This window comes from Leopardus geoffroyi, chromosome C2, assembly GCF_018350155.1.
Source record: "Leopardus geoffroyi isolate Oge1 chromosome C2, O.geoffroyi_Oge1_pat1.0, whole genome shotgun sequence".
Classification (NCBI taxonomy): Eukaryota; Metazoa; Chordata; class Mammalia; order Carnivora; family Felidae; genus Leopardus; species Leopardus geoffroyi.
In genome coordinates this window covers 129,648,698-129,666,311 of record NC_059333.1, presented here as the reverse complement: position 1 = coordinate 129,666,311, position 17,614 = coordinate 129,648,698, and the positions used below count along the sequence as shown (strand labels likewise).

The 17,614-nt window shown below is 39.9% G+C and overlaps 1 protein-coding gene and 1 long non-coding RNA gene across 7 annotated transcripts in view; one reads left to right on the top strand and one right to left on the bottom strand.

Moving 5' to 3' along the window:
• Positions 1–8,119, bottom strand: part of LOC123611555 — a 98,237-nt gene extending 90,118 nt beyond the window's left edge. The window contains exon 1 of the long non-coding RNA XR_006718729.1: positions 6,649–8,119. This is a non-coding gene — a long non-coding RNA (uncharacterized LOC123611555). The remainder of the gene's footprint in view (positions 1–6,648) is intronic.
• TMEM108 (transmembrane protein 108) overlaps positions 1–17,614 on the top strand; it is a 364,474-nt gene that overhangs the window by 271,256 nt on the left and 75,604 nt on the right. Inside the window, exon 2 of one of the 6 annotated variants that reach the window (XM_045503611.1) lies at positions 13,690–13,768. The exons of 4 other annotated variants lie outside the window; for them this stretch is intronic. In XM_045503611.1, the coding sequence (XP_045359567.1) occupies positions 13,720–13,768 (49 nt within the window). In that variant the 5' untranslated portion in view covers positions 13,690–13,719. Of the gene's footprint in view, positions 1–5,881; positions 6,036–13,689; positions 13,769–17,614 lie in introns of all 6 variants that reach the window. One more of the 6 variants, XM_045503617.1, reaches the window with a different exon arrangement.

Here is a 17,614-nt window from a genome sequence, read left to right as displayed (position 1 = left end):
TGAGAGAGAGAGAGAAAGAGAGGAGAGAAAGAAACAGGCTCTACACTCTGTGCAGAGCCCAAGGCAGGGGCCCAGTCTCACAACCATGAGATCATGACCTGAGCCGAAATCAAGAGTCAGACACTTAACCAACTGAGCCACCCAGGAGCCCCTTATTAAATATTTGTTGAGTGAACATACAAAATATCAAATCTAAAGACAAGTGTTAGTAAAATCCCACAGCTGTCAAGAAACCCCTTCTGTTATCTAAATGAAATGATACAGTGTGTTCAAACTCTCTTCCACTAAGCCACACAGGCCCCCAGAACTCAGGCAAGCACATTATTATCCAAAACCAGACACTTTTCAAGAATGAAAGAGAATGTTCTTAATAATTACCCCAGAATAGTAAGCTTAATTGCAACTATGCCAAGCACACAAATGAGTGGTTACTTTATCCCATGGCCAACTTGCTAGTGTTTAGTTTCATGAGATCCCCGCATACACCCCAGTGTCATCTTCCTTTTGCTCACTTCTCCTGATATTCCAGGTAAGGGACTACAGCACCTCTTTTTAAAGCCTCTTTCTCTGGCCCCATTCTTCCCTTCTTCCCTGAAAAGAGTCAGTCTTTTAAAAAATTTAGTATTCAAACTGGAGAACTAAAACCATTTTTCTGGATCTCTTCCTCTCCTCATACCTCCCCAAAATCACTGAAGTAATCCATCCTATACAGCAATCAGACAAAACCTTACATGCTCAGATTCCTCTTGAACACTCTCCTTAACACCCCTCATGGGTCTTGGTTTCCCTTCAACAAAGCCATCATCACTCTCAGTGGTCTCCTCCAGACTAGCTGTGACCTTGACCAGCCCTTGGCTGACCCAGTTCATTTATACATTTAACAACATGCCAGCCATTCTCCTCCAAGACCACTTGGCTCTAATTCTAGGAGGGGCAGTCATGCTGTGGTGTTAAGTTTATCTGCTGCTGTGTGAAAAACCAGCCTAAAACTTGGCACCTTCAAACAATAACCATATCTCATATCTCAGCAGCAAGGGCTGGAAAGCTGAGCTCAACTGGCACTATCAACTGAAGTACCTACATCTGGCCTCTCCTCCACAGCAGTCTCATGGCAGTGGATTTTCTTAGCTACAAGCTCAAGTTTCCCAACAAGACTGTCCCAAGATAAGGCAAATGCTGCAAAGCTTCAGATGAGCTAGGCTTGGAAGTCCCAGGAATCACTTAAATTGCATACTCTTGGTTAAGCAGGTCACTCAGACAGACTCAGATTTAAGTGGGAAGGAAGTTAGACTCCCCCTCTCAATGGGAGGAATAGCAGAAAATTTGTGGTCATCTTGAATTTACCACACTTGGGTTTTTAATGATCCTGAAAGGGACTCCCAGATGTGATCCACGTTATCTTGCCTGCATCAGTCTAGGAACATAAGAGGACAGCTGCACAAGGAACAGAGCAGTAATGAAACCTCTGACCCTGGCCACTAAGCAGTCTTGAACATACGTGCATATCCAGTAATACACTGATATACCTGTATGTGCAGTGAATACACAGGTAGGTCACTGGATCACCACTGCCTTAGTAACCAAAAAAGTTTCTCTTACCAGGAAAGCAGAAGACAGAGCAGATATGAGAAGGATTGCATTTTATTAATGTAGACTCTGTTACCTGCTTCTCTGACCATGTGTTTTTCTTAGATTTTCATCTAATTGATACCCACATTTGAGTATTTACTATTTTTTCAGTCCTAGCATTGAATCCTGTGCTCTTTTTTACTTTAAAAGTAGACAGAAAGTCTGGACAAGCAGGAGACTCAGATCCCACCACAGCCCCGTTTCACTGGCCCTGGAACTGAGTGTTAGTGGCAAGAGGTTCTTGGCATTTTTAATAATTCATCTGCTCCAGACAGTTTTATGTAGTGAGGTTTGGGAGATAATGAGCAGGTCACTGATAAGGAATATGGATTAAAATTCCCCCAAAACCTTATTTATAAGGTCTTTTTAGAAGTTGATCAAGGCTGAGTGTATTTATGAGTCAGTGACTCCATTAACCCTGTAAAAAACTGTTAGAGTACCATAGAGTATTCAAGTATGTAACACAATATGTCACATGTATTTACTCCCTGAACAAGCTACTGACAAATGTGATTTTACTGAGTCCTCACCCTCCTGAGTTACATGGAAGTTAATAGAATTACTTCTAGCCATTTTGCTCTGTTTGCCAAATTATTTTTATTTGCTCCTTTTTTTTAAACTTTATTTCTTTTGAGAGAGAGAGAACACAAGCAGGAGAGAGGGGGAAAGGGAGAATCCCAAGCAGGCTCTGCACTGTCAGCACAGAGGTTGACGCGAGGCTCAAACCCACAAACTGTGAGATCATGACCTGATCCTAAATTAAGAGTCAGACACCCAACCGACTGAGCCACCCTGGCGCCCCTTCATTGGCTCCTTTTATGAAATGACTAGTCATCTTTGGGAGAAGCTAAGTGGAAATTTTGATGTAATGTTGATAGCAGACTGTAATGAAATGAATGCTGTGACAGAAGATATGCTAATAAAATTTCATAACAATCTCCCAGTCTAAGATACACTCATTGCCTAAAGAAACAGATGCTGGCTATAGATGATTGTACATTTTCCCCTTGGGCTAAGTAAAACCCAAAGAATCTTAGTTAGGGCTTCTCTCAGATTAGTAAACCAAATAGACTTTAAATCAAAAAGTACAAATCAATAATCTGTTCAACTTTGTTGAACACAGATAATCACTTAGGTTCCACAGCAAGCAAATTCAGGAGAGCTAAATGGAGAATTTTGCTGCTGTGGCATGGAAGTTAGAGAAGTGCTTAATGTTCCAGGCATCATTCCTCACTCACAGGGGAGCCTTAGGCTAGGTTCAGGATGATGGACCTAGAAGCCCTGAAATGGGAACAATTTCAGTTACATTTTAATCAAGCCCCAGGAGAGAAAGGAGAATTATGTGAAATCATTGATAGAAAATAGAGGTTGTTTCTTGCCCTTACAGTCATTTGTATACTTCATAGCTGAACGGCGGGATAAATTAGGACTTGTGCCCCTCACAATCAAATGTGTATGCATGGTGGTTCATGAAGGTGTGACCTATCTCCCTAAACTGGTTTTTCCCAGTTTTTCCATAACTGTGCTGTAATAGATTAGCAGCATTCTGATACACTTAATTTAGCAAAACCCTGCTACATATGAAGTGCCAGGAGGTAAAAAAAAAAAAAAAAAAAAAAAAAAAAAAAAAAAAAAAACTTAAGCTTCTCCCCTACCCAGAGAATATTTCTACCTAGAACCAAGAAATCAGACTATATTTGATGTGGCATAGTTGTTTATAAAAAGCATCCGATGCCATGCAAATGCCTTGTGTTCTCCAAGGTGAGTTCTTTATGGAAAGAGTGTTTGCTAAAATCTGATTGTAAGTCCGTTTGCAGCAGCCCTATTCCCTGTGGTCATGGATATGCCTTTATATTGGGGAAAATCACATAAAACACATCAGTCTCTGCTTGTATGATGACACATCCTTGGAGAGGAGGTACTGAGTGCTTCACATATAGAAGAGCTACTGGTGCTGAGGTGACAGTAATAATACCTAACACTTCAGGATGCTCAGCACTCTGCTAAATACTTTGCACATATTAACTCATTTGATTTCCACACATTTTCCACACAATTTGATTTCCACACAGTTTCCACATTTGATTTCCACACAATTTCCACAAAAAAAAAAAAAATTGCTGAAACATTTACAGACAAAATTCTAGGATTTACATCCTAATTATAGGGAACAGGGTATACGGGGTATGGCTGGAATAAGGTGGCCAAAAGTGACTGATTCTTGGGACTTGGTGACAAGAGACAGGGCTCATGGCTTTATTGTATGTATTTTCATGTAGGTTTAAGATTTCACAATAATAGAAAGCAAAACAAAAACTGTGAGGTAGATACTGTTATTTTCCTTATGGAGGGGAAACCTTGTGCAAGTTCACACAACTCCAAAAGCTATGCATCTGGTTGCTTTACCCACTGTTCTGAAATTGCACCAAAACTCCTCAGGATGCAGCAGTGAACTAACTAGCTGGGGTACTGAAAGATATTTTAAATTGTGGATGGAAGCACAGCAGTACTCCACATCTGTCAGATACCATCTGAACTGGTAGCTCAAATTCAGCTTCCACATTAGAATGCATTGAATTCCTATGATGATACCTTGTGAAGCTGGGTTTTTTTTTTTTTTCAGCACTGTGGTAGAAAGCAAGTTCCATGTGAAAAATCAAAATGGAACAAGGACTGAGGGTGCTGGTATGCAATCTGATTATGAGGTTTGAGAAGTTGCACGATACCAGTAATGCACACACCCCATTAGTAAATAATTCTGGTACTAAAGAATAAAATTAAAATATTTTTCTTTCAATGGGTGTGTATTTCATTTCATACAGCTACTGAGTTGTTAGGACATAAGTACTTTAGCTTTGGGGGCCTAAGTGCCCTGTGAACCAAAGTTTGGGGAAATCCCTACACTACACTGCCAAAGATGTAGAAGCTGAAACATGGAACATCTAAATGTCTGTCCCCTATGCTAGCTCAGCCTCCTCGTAAAAAGCAAGACAGTGTCAGGGTACCTGGCTGGCTCAGCTGGAAGAACATACAACTCTTGATCTTGGGGTTGTGAGTTTAAGCCCCACGTTGGGTGTAAAGATTACTTAAATAAATAAAACTTACAAAAAAAAAAAAAAAAACCTGTTTCATTCACTTACCCATTCAACCAGTACCTACTGTTTACCAGGTGTTGTGCTAGCCATTGGGGGGTGGGGGTGGGATGGGGTGGGTGGGGATACATCAGTGAATAAGATGGACAAAAATTCCTGCCCTGGGGCTTATCTGCTGATGAGGAAAACAGACAATAATCAGAATAAACAAACGATAAACATCATTATATTAGATTATGATAAGTGCTAAGAAGGGGACAGAACCAGGGGGATAAGAATGTAGTAGGGCAGGGAGGAGGTAAAATTTTAGACAAGGTGACCAGGGAAGGCCTCACTAAGCTAACAGTTTGGTAAAGACCTGAAACAGGTAAGAAAACTATCAGCCACTTAATTACCTCTTACCAAAAAATAAATAAATAAACTGATTCAGAAACAGAGCCCTGACGTTGTACAACAAATAGAAAATTAATGAGAACTGACCTCATCAGATAGAGTAATTCATGGAAAAGGAAAAGAAAAATGGTGTATAACTTTTCTTCTCTGTGGATTACCTCACTCCACTGGATCCCAAACTTAAATAAGGAAACAAAGGTAATAATCATACCAGGTCAGTACTGTACCTCAGTTACAATGAGAAATGAAGAAGGACCCAGAGATTTTATGCAAATAAGAAGTGATGAATCATGGGTATCTACTCCTAAAGCCAAGACTACACTGTTTGTTAGCTAACTTGACAATAAGTAAAAAAAAAAAAAAAAAAAAAAAAAAAAAAAAGTGACTTGTTTAAGCCAACAAACTGTTAAAAAAAAAAAAAAGTTATGCTATCATGAATTGAGATGCTAAATGGCACTAGCTAAAATGCTTAGATGTTTTAAATGGTATCTACACTATACTAATACAGCTGCTCGTATAACAACAACAATATTTTAGTTTTGTATGGAGATGTTTTACGAAGATGAGAGTAGAAGGCCATAAGGGGATTTTTTTTTTTTTTTTTTGAACCTTGAGTAACATACAGAAGTCAATACTGAAAATGTTAATAGCAATTAGAACTATCAGTCAAAACAAGCAGTGGGTTGTTTTCCTTCTTGGCACCCTCTAAAAACCTTATAATGGAAATGTCAGAAGAAAAAAAGTTTATCAGTACTGAATTTTTTTAGGGGACAGCTGCAACCTTCATGGACTGTGGAATCTCCCTGAGCCTTGCCCAAGAGAAAATTGCAGATTTGTTGATTATAAGCCCTCTGGATATCCTGTGTTGCTGAGCTTATTGTCTTACTTCTGTGTCTTTAATGAAGCCATCAAATTTACCCGGTAGGTTTCCTGAAGGGATCTGGTGCCATTCCAGCTTCTTTGCTTTCCATCTTGGCCTTGATCAGCCCCAGATTCTTGGCAAGGTATAGACTTAGACTGTCTCTCTACCACCTCCTTCTTCCCACCCACCCTCCCAAATTTGGAGTTAATCCCACTATAAATCACCTCTTGTTAAAACCATTTTGCAAAGCAGAATCTGCAGTGGTTCCCAACCCTAACCGTACATCTGAATCCCCTAGGAGCTCAATAACAACATAAATCTGGATTTAATACATTTGGGACGAAACCCGAATTTGTATGTTTAACAAGTGCCTCAGATGAGTCTGTTAGAAAACACTTAATGTGGATCTTAAAGGGTGAGTAGAAATTTACCAGATTGGCAAAGGGAAGAAGAGAATTATTTTACGCATGGATATAGAACACCATATGTAAGTATGAACAAGGGAGTAGGGGAGGGGGGTGGAGTTCAAGGAAGTGCACATTTTCAAGCTGTGCTCCAAAAGAGTGCTCAAATGGGGAGGAAGCTGTTTTATAAATATTAAGGTTCTAATAAGGTTTCTTCTAATAAGAGTTTTGCTGCTAAGCTCCCTTCCGGTTCTGCTTTCAGCCTTACCAGGTGGTGGGTTCCTCCCCTAGTCCTCATTAGACCCTATGAGGCCTTGGAGTGGTCTCAGGCTTTCCTTTGATCCTGCCATAGCTATCTCTTATTTGTTCCTTGTTCTGGCACTGATAGTCATCATAAGAGAAACAATATGGCTGGAACTTGGAACTCAGCTACTTATAAAATGCATCAGGCAGGAGGAACTCACCCCAAAGTGCTCTACAATTTGCAGTAACTTAGTGTGACTTTTAGCCTGCCCATAACTGGCAAGTTTTTCTCAAGCACCAAGGCCCTCCTTCCTTTGCTCAGACAGATGCCCTAGCCATAGTTCCCTATTGTAGAATTATGAATTTATTGTCAATTTTATCAAACAAAGCTTTGTAAGGAGCTCTGGACTTGAGATAGGTGACACTTGGCTTCCAGTTCTAGTTCATATGTCACTTATTTAACCTCAGCCAAACAACCTAACCAAAAAGTATCTTCTCTACATCTCAGTTTCCTTTTTTATAAGACTGGAATTCTAGTCAGCTTTGCTTTCTGCAGCCAGGAATAACAGATGAGATCTTACATGAATGGAGTTTTGAGAAAAGGGATACAGATATGGTACTATTTCTTAAGAATAATAGGGAATAGAACATTGAGTAATTCAATCTCCACAGATAAGTTGCTTTTTCTGAGACACTAAGAAGAATCAATTTACCAATAGGCACCTTTCAGAAATGTTAACTGTCATGGATAATGTTTACATCTAGACCACTTGCCATTTATCCAAGGATTTGGCCCCCAGCTTTCTTGAACACTGAATCCACAGATGACGCCAGTCATGCTTTCTTTCGGATTCCTATTGAAATTACTACTTCCCTCCATGAAAGCGTTTATCACACCCCTCAAAGGCAGAAACCTTCTTCCAATCTGTCCCCAAGCCTAACACAGGACCTGGCACATAGTAAACCCTTAACAAATGTCGGCTGTTAAATGAATGAGTTTGGACACTGTCCAGCATTGGATTGGATGCACTTCAGGCCAAAGATTAGCACAATACACGTTCCTGAAATGGGATGGATTTTAAAGAATCATCTTGCCAACTTCCTGTCCAGGAAGCTGGCCAGAGCCAACTTTCAAGCACCTAATAAATTAGGACCCCTTATTTTTAGTTCTTTCTTGAGAAGGACATTGAGTGGTTTCACTGGCTAACTCATCAAGCATGAGTATCCTTTGTGCAGATGAAGTTCATTTCCTCTTCCACTTAAAAGAAATGGGAGTAGAATACACCCACATCTTGTATATATTTTTTTTTACATAATTGAAGGCTCCTCTTATATCACAGAGTCTGATCTAGTTTAGGTTGGAAGCAGGGCCCATCATCTCAATTAGAGTAGAATTGAAGAACTAAGAAATTGTCAACTTGAATTTTAGAATTACTTCTAACAGCAGCTGGTAACATGGAAATCAGCTTCAGTGCACTAAGGGGAGATGCTGCAGATTGGAACACTGCCATCCTTTTGGCAAACAGACCAAACTAATATGCAGAAGATCTTGGATTTCTTATGTCTGAATATTACTGTTCTACTCTCTGAAGGGTTTAGTCCTCTATGCCTTATTTGATGTGACTTGAATGAATTTAATTTACTAGAAGTCCTTTATTTTGGATAATGAGTATTTTTATTTCTCCTCTTTAGAAAAATACAGGGCATCTTTAGGCAGAAAGAAAGTGATAATATTAAACGTATGGAAGAAAGTTTTACCCTCCAGTAAAAATCTTCCAATCCTAGAGCTCTCTTGAGCTGTTAGCAACATGGCTCTAAAATTCTTTGAGTTTCTCAGAAGAATGTGGTAATAAAAAGTGAAACCACCTTTTTTGTGTTGTCTTAAAAAAGAAATCCAATTTAGAGTTGAGAAGCCAAAAGAAATTGTAGAACCACAGAAACGCACACCGTTATGTCACAGAGCCATCACTACATGATGACTCATCTAAGGATATTTTCTCTACTTCCTTCAAATATGATTATTTCTGGAAAATTTAATTTAAATACTAGTATAAAGATTATTTCTGGAGATGGGACATTTGCCCCCTGTGATAATTCTCTTATCTGCAGAAGGGTTGAATCTATTAATTCCCATGTAGCAATATTGAGATGTATCTTATTGGCTTGCTTGATTTTTTAAACTTCTATCCTAATTGATAGAAGCTAATTAAAATTAGACGCACATGAGCTTTTATTAAATGGCTGCTACAAAGATGGTAAAATTCAGGAAGTGATGGTCCAACCCATTCCCTTTAATAATGTTGAGAGATTCACAATTGGGATAATTTAAGATTTATGAGATTCTAAGCATCCATATGTCCTTACTATTTCCTGAGGAATTGTTTTTAAAGAAATGAATGTATGTGCCATTTCAGCCTAATGAGAGCAGAACCACCAACTTAATAGTGTAGACCCTTACCTAAAATCAGAGTTCACCAACACTAGTAGTATGATTGTGGGCAAAAGCATTTGGGGTTTATCTATCAAGTTAATTAAAGGCTGTGTTTTCAGCTATTCCCCATTATATACTTTTATAACAAATTATGGGAAAATGATGAATTTGGTAAAACTTAGGATGCTAAGATCACAAATTAGCATATAGATTGTAAATACTTTTCTCATGTTTGTTTCATAAAACAAGTCTGGGGATTGGAATAAGTTATCCAAAATTTTTGTTGCAAAAACTAAACAGTGTGCCCCGTACCCTGAGAATCCTGGCATTTGGGATCTGGAAGCAGCCTTTGAGAGCAACTCCTCTAGAGGGGAGGGATGAAGAAGTGGTCCCCAAGAGCTCTGGTTCCATACCTGCTTGCCATTGTATAACCTTGTGATCTTGGTCCCATTAGGTAATGCCTTGACCCACAGTTGCCTTATTTGTAATGGAGTTGGTGATAACACATATACCCGCCTGGAAAGTTGTAAGCATGAGATGAAATGTCCTGAAAGCTTTATATGAACTATAAAGCCCAGTGTCAGTGTTAGTCATTATTATTACTGTTACCTAGAAAACCCTCCCCCTCACTTTGCTCATGAAGAGCACAAGTATGCAATGACTTGCCCAGGAGCTTTCTTCCTATCCCCAGGAGACACTGAAAGAACCAGGAGGGAGGCAATAAGTTCAATGCTAGGGCCACCACTGGCTGCTGGACAACTTGATTACACTATTTTGCCTCACCCCCTACAGAGGGATAAAGAACTATAGGATAGAAAGGATGCTATTGGATTAGCACACCCGCAGTGCAGCTGGGCCCACTAAAGAAGAGAAAACCACATGGTGTGGGATGTACAGTGCACCAAGGCCCCTGAATAAAAACATTTTATAGGCAGCAAAGGGTAATGGGGCTGTCTGTAGGGGCACAACCCCTCTTACTACAGTGAAAGAACAAGACAGAGTGTTCTAAGACTGAGAAGAGCTCTTGTCCAGACTATCTCCAGAATTCTCCCTTGTCTTATTTTTTATTCCTGTTGCTCCTTACATTTCTAATGTCAAAGTGGTGTATTCACTCTTAACACTCTGGTTCAAACATTAACAAAAGTCCTTTTTTTTTCTTGGCTTTCTCTTAGTCATGTTTAAATTTTCAAAAGAATTTTACTAAATATTAAGTGCAGGCAAAAAAAAATCGTAAAGCCATCAAAACAGTGAAGTCAGGATTTAAATCCCAGAGTATCTGCCCCCCAAACCCTTGATTTTTTTGAGCTCATTAAATGTAAGATAACCATCACATTGTTAAGACAAATTATGCACACAGGAGGCAGGGTGCTTAGAACTCTTATGGGGATTTATATTTTCACACACAATGCATGAAAAATTTGATGCACAAAGAAGTCACGTTTCTGCATGTGTTTCCAGAACTCAAAATATCAAGTAGCCAGGCTAACCAATAAGTATCATGTAAGTATTAAATTATCAATACCAATTTGCTAGACTAAAAAAAAGTAATGATCAAACATTTTCATTGAGCATTTCATTTTCACTTTGTCCAGATCTCTGTCCCACTTCTTGTATGGAGATGGACAGGTTGAAGGAGGCACCTGCCTGAGCCAAGGCCATTGATGTGGCAAGGGCCAGTGGAGGAGGACAGAGGGTTGTTTGGGGCCATTGATGGACAGTGAGGCTAAGGTCCAGCATAGAAAGGTCACAAACAAACATGGGGAGAGTATCAGGATAACTGCCAGAAACTAAGATGGACTGAAAGTGTGTCTGACTCAAAGGTATAGATTCTAAGCAAACAGCTTTCTCATCAGGTGCGAAGAAAAAAGAGGATACAAACCAGTGAGAATGATGGACTCCTGTTATTGTCTGCTATCCTCACTTTCTGGGGGGTCAGAGGGAAGCTTAGCCCTCAGATACCAGATCAAGACAATAGAACAAGGCCCAGTTTGAGCTGAACCTCAGATCCTTTTGGTCTCTAAAGGGGGTCAGAACGATATCAGGCTAGCAGTAGCTTTTTCTTAAATGCATGCAGACACACTAATAATGCTCATTAGGCATATAGCTCATTCGAATTTAATTTAGAGTGTTTAATTTGTGTCCCTGTATAGTTGCCAGGACAGATGTGTGCATGGCTTAGGCATACTTCTCTCTGCATGAGACAGATGTCAGGATATTGGGCCATGTTGGAAAAATGCCAGTATGTTTGTTAGTGACAATACATTGTCAGCCTCCCTTCCCCCAACTGGTATTTTCATTTTTGTAGTTAAAATGCCAGTCCCAGCTCAGAAAAGAAGGATTTTGAGAGAGGTAGAAGAAGACAGAAGCAGGGTAAAGGTGGAGAAAAAAATAGAAAGTAACCAAGAGGTAGAAGAAAGGGAAAGCTTTGGGTCAGTCATTCCCTATAACTAAAATAGTCTAGATCATTTAGGATTCACACACATTACTGGGATTCAACCTGCTTTCAGAGAGAGATTAAAAATGAAGAATCCTGGGGATGCCTGGGTGAGTTAGTCTGTTATGCCTCCAACTCTTGATTTCATCTTAGGTCATGATCTCATGGTTGGTGGGATCAAGCCCCATGTTGGGCTCTGCACTGGCAGTGTGGAGCCTGCTTGAGATTCTCTCTCTTCCTCTCTCTCTCTCTGTCCCTCCCCATCTCGTGCTTCTATTTCTCTCTCTCTCTCTCAAAATAAATAAACTTAAAAAAAAAAAAAATGAAGAATCCTGGCCCCACCCCAGAGCTGCTACTTCTTAAAGACCATAGACCTTTTATAGGCCATGGGCCAACCCTGAGAGCCACTGGCTGTGGCAATCTCTAAGGTTTCTTTCTAGCCTTGAGAATCTTTGCTTATGAGAAGGAAGGGGAAAAAAAAGAGTTGGAATGAACATCTAAGGCGTGACTGTTACATCCATGTTACTTTATCCTGGGGAAGCTGCCCTTCTGGTAAAGTCTGATAAGGTATCAAGATCACAGGAGACGAGAAAGGATGTTTGATGTGTGTGTTAATATCTTTCTGTTGTCAGAGTTATTTCACCAACTGTGGCACATCCCTCACTAATGAAAGTTTTTTATCCCCACCTTGTAAGTCTCAAATGTTTTGATCTCTTTGATGTCTTTATCCATCTAACCTGCAAAGATGCTCAAAGCTCCACCCCTCCCCCCTGGACCACCCCACTAGTGAGGTAGAAAGGAAGTGCCAGCCCCCTGGCTTTAGTCCCTCGTCTCTGTTCCTGGCTACTGAAACCTCTTACCCCATTTATCTTCCTTTTGGAGATATTCTTATGACTAGGTTTCTATTAATTCTAGGTACAGCAGACAACTCCTCCTACTCTGCCAGAAGAACCAGAGGCTCAAGAAGAATGTCCCCCTCTGTCTATCCCATCACTCCTTAGTAAACCTTGTCAAGACTCCCTAAAACTTACAAAAGCTATACAAAACGTCTAGAAAACAGATCTCCTCAATCACAATACAACTGTCTCCATTTTACGTAGTTTCTTGATGAATTTCCATATTCATATTTTACATAGAGCACTTACAATTTTCATGGGACCTTTTCTATCATAACCATTTTCCTCATCACTGTAGAGTCTTGATAATGATCTTTGAAAAAACTGCAAAATTCTCCATCTGGAAAATTACAACTTTATCAAATACTTACATAGTGTTCCCATGTACCAGGTACATAAATTATTATGACAAATATTAATTCATCCTCATAATATTGATAAATATAAACTCCTTTCACACTTCTAACAACTCTATTATTCTCGTGTAATAGATGAGGAAATTGAGGCTCAGAGATGTTAGATAACCTGCCCACTCACTCACACAGTGAGTGAGCAGTAGAGATAGGCATAAGCTCATCTGTGCTTATGACCACTATGCATTTCTCACATTTTATATGACTACTTTTCTACTGTGTAACATTTAAGATGCTTGTAGTTATAAATAACTGCAAACAATAATACTGTTGTTTATGGCTTCTTCATAAACAAAGAATGGTCTTCTTTTGGATTGTTTAGAATAGGTTTCCAGAAGAGCTTCCTACTCCACTCCCTGTTTTGAGTTGACAGAGGACACAGTCCTACATAAATTCCCTTTGGGGTAATCTGAACTGTGGAGAGAAAGAATACTTTCTTGCAAGGCTATTAGCTCTTGATTCATGGCCAGTGTAATCTAGGAACAATAAAGGGAAATTATTAAACTTGCAGTTTAGTGAAAGTAAAGGCTTCAGTTATTAGATCATGTTCTGCAGCCTGGTGTTACTCAGTGCCTCGTGGGTGACCAGGTAGCCATAAAGCTACTCTCCAAGCAAGAGAAACAAATTGTCTTTGTTTCAGTGAGGGAAACAAAAGTGGGATAACTCTTCAGCAGCAAATGGATTAACCAACCAGTTGGTGAGTTTAGTCTTTCTTCTTAAATATGGCTGTTTTGACCTCCTGTAGACAGAAGTTGATTTAAAGATCAAGCCCGGTTCTCTAGAATTTCTGCATAGATGGAGATGGAGTTGGCAATCTTTTTGGAAGGGGGTGCTGAGGGGACTTGCCTTGAAGCTACATTCGCATAGCGAGTACAGCTGTTTCCTTCTGCAGTACATCTGTTTAGGGGATGGCTTGAAGTGGATGAACTCATGGAAATTATGCCTCACTCCACCCCTAGACCCACCACCAGGTCAGTCAACTTATGTTTAAGGTTTTTGTATGATATAGACTAAAACCACCAGAGGTCTTAGTGGATCATAGGGCATTTCTTTTCTTTTTCTCATTTCTGTCTCAGGCCCATAGTTCTTCTTTGCCTAGGATGATACCATAAATAACAAAAACTGAAAATGGTTCCCATTCCCCTAGGCCAATGTACATCTTCAACCTGACATATACACTCTTCTCCTGGACCGTTCCAGTGTTAACGATCATACATCTGTTCCCATTCTCCCCAGTTACAAATATAATTATCATATCCCATTTGCATATTTTATTGATGGTCTCCCTATCACATAGAAGTGACAAATGTGAAAACCAGAAATAAGAAAAGTAGAATGTTAAAATGAGAGGAAAACAGGAATAGTTGATTTTTCACCCTAAGTTTCTGGGAAATTACAATGAGCCCGTGAGCCTGAGTAAAATATGTCAATGTCACAGAATCCATAGGCTACCTCACAGGCCCATGCCTTTCCTTGCTCGGTATCTCACTGTATCAAGCTATTGAAAACCTCAAAAATGTTCAAAAGATAAAGAATGTGGGAGGGGTTTTTACAGGGGTGGAGGAGGGGGAAGAGGTTGGTCCTGATGACATTTTAAGAACGTTAACACCTAAGTAAATAAGACCTAAAAGAGAGTGACTAATGCCCAGGAGCTATATGCCGCATACCTGATACTGTTGCCTGGCAACCTGTAGCCAGTCCTAGAGCAAAGGAATCCCAGGCAAAGAAGGAAATTGGAAATGTGTCCAGAAGAGCACATTTACCACCCCTACCCTTGTTTGCTAACTCTGAAAAGAATTGGGTAAGGGACTCTGTTTTAAAATGTACCCAGGATTTTAATCAGGTCCGGTAAGATACACAGACATGGAAATGACTGTCACGAAGGAAGAAGTTTATACTCACAGATCCCTACAAACAAGGGGCACAGCATGCCACACAGGGAAGCACCAGGGTCAGTCAGGAGACAGAGCAAGGGGAAACATGGGTGAGCCACTTTTTTGTGGTTTTCATGGGAAAGACTAGGCGAGGCAGGGTAAGCAGTTTAGACAAGTTTAGGATTGGCTAGTTTCAATAATTTGAGTAGGGGTGCCTGGGTGGCTCAGTTGGTTAAGCGACTGACTTCGGCTCAGGTCATGATCTTGCAGTTTGTGAGTTAGAGCCCCGCATCGGGCTCTGTGCTGACAGCTCAGAGCCTGGAGCCTGCTTCGGATTCTGTGTCTCCCCCTTTCTCTACCCCTCCCCTGCTCACGCTCTGTGTCTCTCTATCTCTTAATAATAAATAAATGTTAAAAATAATTTTTTTTAAATAATTTGACTGGGCTGTGGCCTGTAGGGGTGGTTCCTAGTTGCTCAGTACCTGACCCTGGGGCATGATTGGGGCAGAGGGATAGTGTCCTGTACTGTAAGGACCTGATAAAAGGTAAGTGGGGGTACAGACTCACAATTGCTTGGTCTGAATATCGAAGGCAGACTCACAGGCAAGTTTACTGTATCTAAGAATTAGCTAATCCGAAGAGGGGCAGTCCGTCCTCAGATCTGCAAATGCCACAGAATACAGAAAATAAGAAAATATAGTTAATACAGAGCCAATACACATATACAAGCAAAGGATCTGTTGTCTGTTTTGTAACGTAAGCGGTTTCTGTGTTTTAGGGGTTGGTTTTCCCAGAGTATGTAAGAAACCTTAAAGAACAACATTAGGAAGATCTCCTGTTCCCTGTCCCTTTAATACCCAAGTACACAAAAGCAAGCCTACATTCAGTTCTAATGCCAAGCAGTGTGCCTCCAGAAAAGCCATTCTTTCAAGATTTGCACCTAGTACCTAAAAAGCATTGAAACATTTTATGCAATACCAGCATATAGTCCACAAGACACAGGCTTAAAAGGATAACTCCAACTAGTACAAGACTCGTATTTGATCATTTTGATTGTCTCAACACAGAAAAGTGGAAAATGTATTTTTTTTCCCAGCTCACTTGCCAGGTTTAACCAGAGTTCAGGCATTAACTATGTCATTTCCTATCACTCACAGTGAGCATTGCTAAAAAGCATTATCTGGGAATACTATATTATGCCATTGTTGATTAGTTTCATTAACGAGAATAAACATTTGCAGAGCCTATTGTGTTTTTAAAATGGTTTACAAGTACTGCTGGCTCACTTGTTAATAATTACGTTGGGGGACTCTTAACAATACATATTTAGGAGATAAAAGTAATGATTGTGATGGGATTAGGGGGAAAGGCAAGTAATAGCATTTAGCACAGTTATTTTCAGTTGCATAGTGTCTGCAAGCCTGCACTGACTAACCACCATTTTCACTGCATTTGGGTCCACATACCTAATATTCAAAACCCAGCACAAATACACAAACAAAATATGGTGAAACTATATTTTAAGCTTTATATTATCTACTCTTTCTCGTTGCCCTTTGGTGTCTTGATTTGCACATAGCATGGGCACAACTGAGGCACAACTGTGAGTGTACCTACCCACCTACCATGGGGCAGGAGACCTGGTTCCTTGCCTCTGCTGTGATGGATGACCCCAAGAACTTCACTGCGTCTCTGTTCTCAGCTGTAAAATGACTGAGGAAAGGAGGTACAGTGGGATCAAGGGATTTACATCCAATGAATCGATCATCTTGCCACTTTCATTGAAGCTTAAATGTGTAGTTTCAGGTGTCTCTCTACTTATTATCTCACTAAAACTGACACATTAATGGGACCATAACACCATGCATGCATGTACACACACACACTTACCAAACTTTACATGTTGAGACATTTATACCCTTTTGGAATGGAGACATATTCCAAAGCCACTCATTAAAAAAGTAAAATTTCATGAATCTTCTGAATTTTCTAAGCTACATTTAATATTACAGTGTTTTTACTCTAATGTTCAAGTAATATTGACGCTTCAAGTCAGCATTTTCCTATGACATTTGGGTATACCTGGCACACCCCCACACATGTATCATGCCTACCCTCAAGAGTAAGAAGAGTAATATTAAGCCTCATGCTCCTCTTTGCTCCTTGATGGACCCTGAAATCTAAAGTGAGGTTGAGGATGGACAGTGGACCTCATAATTCCCTGCCCTGTTTTTTAACTGACTCTTGACAAGTTCTGCTAGTAGAGACTGAAGTGGTCCAGGAAATATAATCAGAACCAGGGGCCTATTTGATAATAAAGATACATTCTTTGGGAAATTTTTCCATCACACTCATCTTCAATTTTATAATATAACTTTAATTGTAGAAATAGATATTCTTTAAAGCCAACAGTGATACAAGTATCTCAAGAAAAATCACTTTATATATTATTAGAGATGTCATTTTGAAAACACTTTATTTTAATAAATACTTTTAATAGTATTTGTTAAAATACTATATATTTTAATAGTAACCACCATTTTTGGAGGATGTATATGCTACATATTCTGCCTGTCTTACATCAGCTATGTCAATCAGGGTCCCCTCAGGGAACAGATAGCACTCACGGGGATTAGTGGGCATGTTTTGTTCTTTCAAAAGACATGTTCCAATAATAGTGACAAAGTTCACGGACAATAAACTTTATCAAGATTTGCCAAAACAACTTTCTTTGGTGCTTTCCTAAACATTTCAGTGTAGGGCGCCTGGGTGGCTCAGTCAGTTAAGCATCTGAGCCTGCGTTTGGCTCAGGTCATGATCTCACAATTCGTGGGTTCAAGCCCCGCATTGGGCTCTGTGCTGACAGCTCAGAGCCTAGAACCTGCTTCAGATTCTGTGTCTCCCTCTCTGTCTGCCCCTCCCCTGCTCACACTCTGTCTCTCT